Raw genomic sequence first — 3,822 nt, 5'->3', positions numbered from 1 at the left:
ATTTAACATGGTAAAACATTTAACATTTAACACAACATCATGAATACCTCTATTGTATATATATAACTAGGCAAACATCAACTTCGCTGTGGATCTCTTAAAAAAAAAAAAAAAAAAAATGTGTGTGTTGAGGGTCCTGACGCCATACAATACAAAATAAAATTAAATTTTTTTTTTTTTTACAAAAGTATTTTAATTAATTTCTTCTGTTTTAAATTATACTCTTAAATTATTTCTTACATATTTTGATACCTGTAAACTATTCTCCAACACTGAATGGTGATAAGGAGACATGCAACTGAGGAGGTTATACTACAGTTATTCATGTTTTTGTTTACAAGGTGCACTTTCTTTTTTTTTTTCTATAGTTTATTTATTTTTTGGCAACGAATATTATACATTTATATCATATTAATATATTTTTTAGAGATATTTTATTATTATAAGATTTGGCTCACTTATTTTTCAATGTTTATTTAACGCATCAAAATAGTTTTAAAAAATACATAATATATATTTAACAGAAATTCACTTATACATATCCATCATAATTTGAATCCTTTTAGGCTTCAGATAGATAAAATTATAGATAAGGTGATAATTAGCGATTGTTAAACCAAAATGAAAATTTGAAGGAAAGAGTTAGAGCAGTGAATAAAAAACGAAACTGTTTTTTCCTGTTAAAAATATTTTTTCTTGATTTAGTTAAATTATACTGTACACCAATTCCATTTTGACATTTTTATATCATTTTATTCCATGCAAAGTTCTGCTTCCGAGTTGCAAGTTTACTTATATGTTTAGAGCTAAGATATATTAAATTTTGAAAAACAGTCATGTCTATGGTTGATGGTGTGATATTTGTAAAAAAAAAAAAAGAAATACAAAGTCGATATGCATACAACTTAAAAAAACAGAATGGGAACTATTATACTTAAGGGTATAAATATAAAATCAAATAAAAAATAAAGTAATAAGAATAATAATATCAGTCCTTATGAATGAAAAACATATTTTATTTTCGATGAATGGAATATGGTCCGGGTGCGGTAAAAAAAAACTCAAATAGTAAATAATTATACTGTTTTATTGAGCCATTTTCATCTCTTTATTTGTACTTTCTTTAATATTTCTTCTCTTATCTATCTGTTACTATTACCCTTTTCATTTACTATTTACAACCTTTAATTTTTCTTATTATAGCTTACTTTTCATTTTATACCCCTGTTATTTTACACTTATGTTTTTTCTTTTTTCCTTTTTGTAACTATAGTGTTTGTATCTTTTTTAGCCCTGACGAAGCCCTGCAACGTGGGGCGAAACGTCGGCTCAATAAAATAGTATAATTATTTACTATTTGAGTTTTTTCTTACCGCACCCGGACCATATTCCATTCATTTATACACACGGTCAATCAATAATCTTCCAATATTTTATTTTCACTTCTATTTTATTATTGCGGAGTTTTTGGCTCCATGGTAGCCTTACTTATCTGACTTTTTAAACAGACAATTAAAGCGAGTAGGTTGGTTGATGTACGACATGTCACAATAGGAGATCATAACAAAAAAAAGGCAATCCTTCCCCGCCCCGCTAAGACCCCCAGGGAGCGACAGTCCTATATCACTTTTGAAATATTAGCTTAAAATAGGAAGAGGAGACTTAAAGATAGTTAAATCGAGCAATATTTAAAAAGCGCTTGAAATTGGAAAAATGCGGAATGAAACATGTATAAGTAAACATATGTACAAAATTAAATTTATTTAAAATTAAAGTTATGAAAAAAATGAGAAAGAAAATATATATCTGATTAATTTAATGTGTAATAAAATAACAAGATATAATATAAAGTTATATAAGCTAAAAGGAGTAAAGAAATATGAATAAAAATGAGAAAATAGAGTTAGTAAATAGATGTAAAAAAAAAAATTAGTTACAATTACATTTATGAAAAAATCAAGAAAGAAAAGATATATAATTAATGAAGTATGTGTTTAAAATACTAGAAAGAAAGAAATAAAATAAAAATTTACAAAGCCAAAAGGAGAAGTTAGTGAATATGACAATAATAAGATAACATAGATAATCCTGTTCATCATCTCATATATATATATATTATATCCTTGGTCAACTATTAACTAGGCATTATTATTTTATATATTTATCTATTTGTTTTATTTCTACTATATTTGAATATATTCATCCGTATAATTCTTCAAAATTTATTCTTTTCATATCATATTGTTCTTGTATTTTGTTATCTTGGACTTGGAGCTGGTTTAAAAAGTATGCCAAAACTGTTTGCATACTTAAACGATTAAAATTATTTACTGTAAGTTTTATTCCTGACCTTTGTCCAATAGTCATCCTCTGGATATTATATAAAGGTGAACTGTAATTCTCATAACTATATATACCTCTCACTTAATAGTAAATTCGTAAAACGATTTGATATTTAATTACTATTTGTTACAGATTGTCGAAACGATGGCATTTACGGACAACGTTGCTGATTTCCTCACTAGCGTAGACAGTTTTACGAATAGCGTTCCAGTCGAAGACTTGGAGCTGTGCATAGGACCAGCATTGGAAAAGGTTCGGTCGCTGCCTGGTTCTCCTCTGGCTAACACTCCGCTAGGTAATGTTATATATTTATATTTTTACCATTTCATTGTCATTTTAAAAATCAGTACTATCATATTTGATGAAAAAGGTTTACTACAATTTTAGTCATAGGTTAGGATTTCCATCTGAAATTGAAAAAAATGTTGAATACTTATTTCAAATAAAAATCCAGTGATAGGTTTAGTTTATTAGTACAGTATTAAGCCCAAACATTTTATTAAGCATGACATAAGTAACAGTTGTGCATATTGACTTATACCACAATTGTGCCTCGCTTCCTTATACAATAATTTTTTTTTATCTTTACATAAGAATACTATTAATACACAATAGTACTAATAAAAATAATTAATCTGTCCCAGCTGGATCCACTTCACTAAGACCCCCTGGGAGTGACGGTCCTATATCACTTTTGAAATATTTGCTTAAAACGGGAAGAGGAGACTTAAGATAGTTTAATCAAGCAATATTAAAAAATCACCTGAAATTGAAAAACGGCGTGTTTCCTTTCCAATATTAAATCTACCTAAAATGAGTTTAAACAACATTTTCATACGTGAAAAACCACCAGAATGTTTGATTCAAAAATCAAAATTAAGGATAAAAAATTTAAAAACCTACTTTCAAAACACTTTAAACCCTTTTAGTTTTAATAAATAAAATAAGTTACAATAAAACTAAGTTGTTTAATGAGTCATCCAGTGATAAAACAAGGTTAATCATAAAATTAAAATGTTTCTTGTTATAATGTTAATTACAATGTTTCATGCTCAAACAGGATTCGTTTACTATTATTTAATATCAATATTATTTATTCTTCTAAAGAAAAAATATTTCTTAAAGATTCTTTTAACAATTTTAGCCTTAAAAAAAGCTAGCAATGTCAATAACTTTAATTCAAAGAAAATTTCAGTTACCATATATTATGACCGAACACCTCAAATAGGGTTGGGAGAGGAAAAAGTGACAATTTACATAGTGTTCAGTAAATTAATAATAAAACATAAAAGACCTGAAGAATAAAGTGAATGTGAAAAACTGCTAAGAATAAGCAGAATTTTTATTAAATTATCATAAATACTAATAGAAGTTGTATGTTTAAAATTGTGTCTGCTATGTAGATAAAAATGGCCCATGAAATGAAATAGCCTTTTATTTATGCCAAAAAAAGAAAATTAAAATCGTACAAAATATAAT

General features: G+C 26.7%; 1 protein-coding gene across 1 annotated transcript in view; it reads left to right on the top strand.

The window, feature by feature from the left end:
* The window catches only part of LOC106679004 (acyl-CoA-binding domain-containing protein 5), a 79,200-nt gene that overhangs the window by 68,637 nt on the left and 6,741 nt on the right, over nt 1-3,822 (top strand). Inside the window, exon 3 of the mRNA XM_014417907.3 lies at nt 2,476-2,638. Within this exon, the coding sequence (XP_014273393.1) occupies nt 2,476-2,638 (163 nt within the window). The remainder of the gene's footprint in view (nt 1-2,475; nt 2,639-3,822) is intronic.

Source organism: Halyomorpha halys, unplaced genomic scaffold, assembly GCF_000696795.3.
Source record: "Halyomorpha halys isolate HHAL.00 unplaced genomic scaffold, Hhal_1.1 Scaffold171.1, whole genome shotgun sequence".
Classification (NCBI taxonomy): domain Eukaryota; kingdom Metazoa; phylum Arthropoda; class Insecta; order Hemiptera; family Pentatomidae; genus Halyomorpha; species Halyomorpha halys.
The sequence above is the reverse complement of the archived record's forward strand: the minus strand, read 5'-3'. Positions and strand labels throughout refer to the sequence as shown.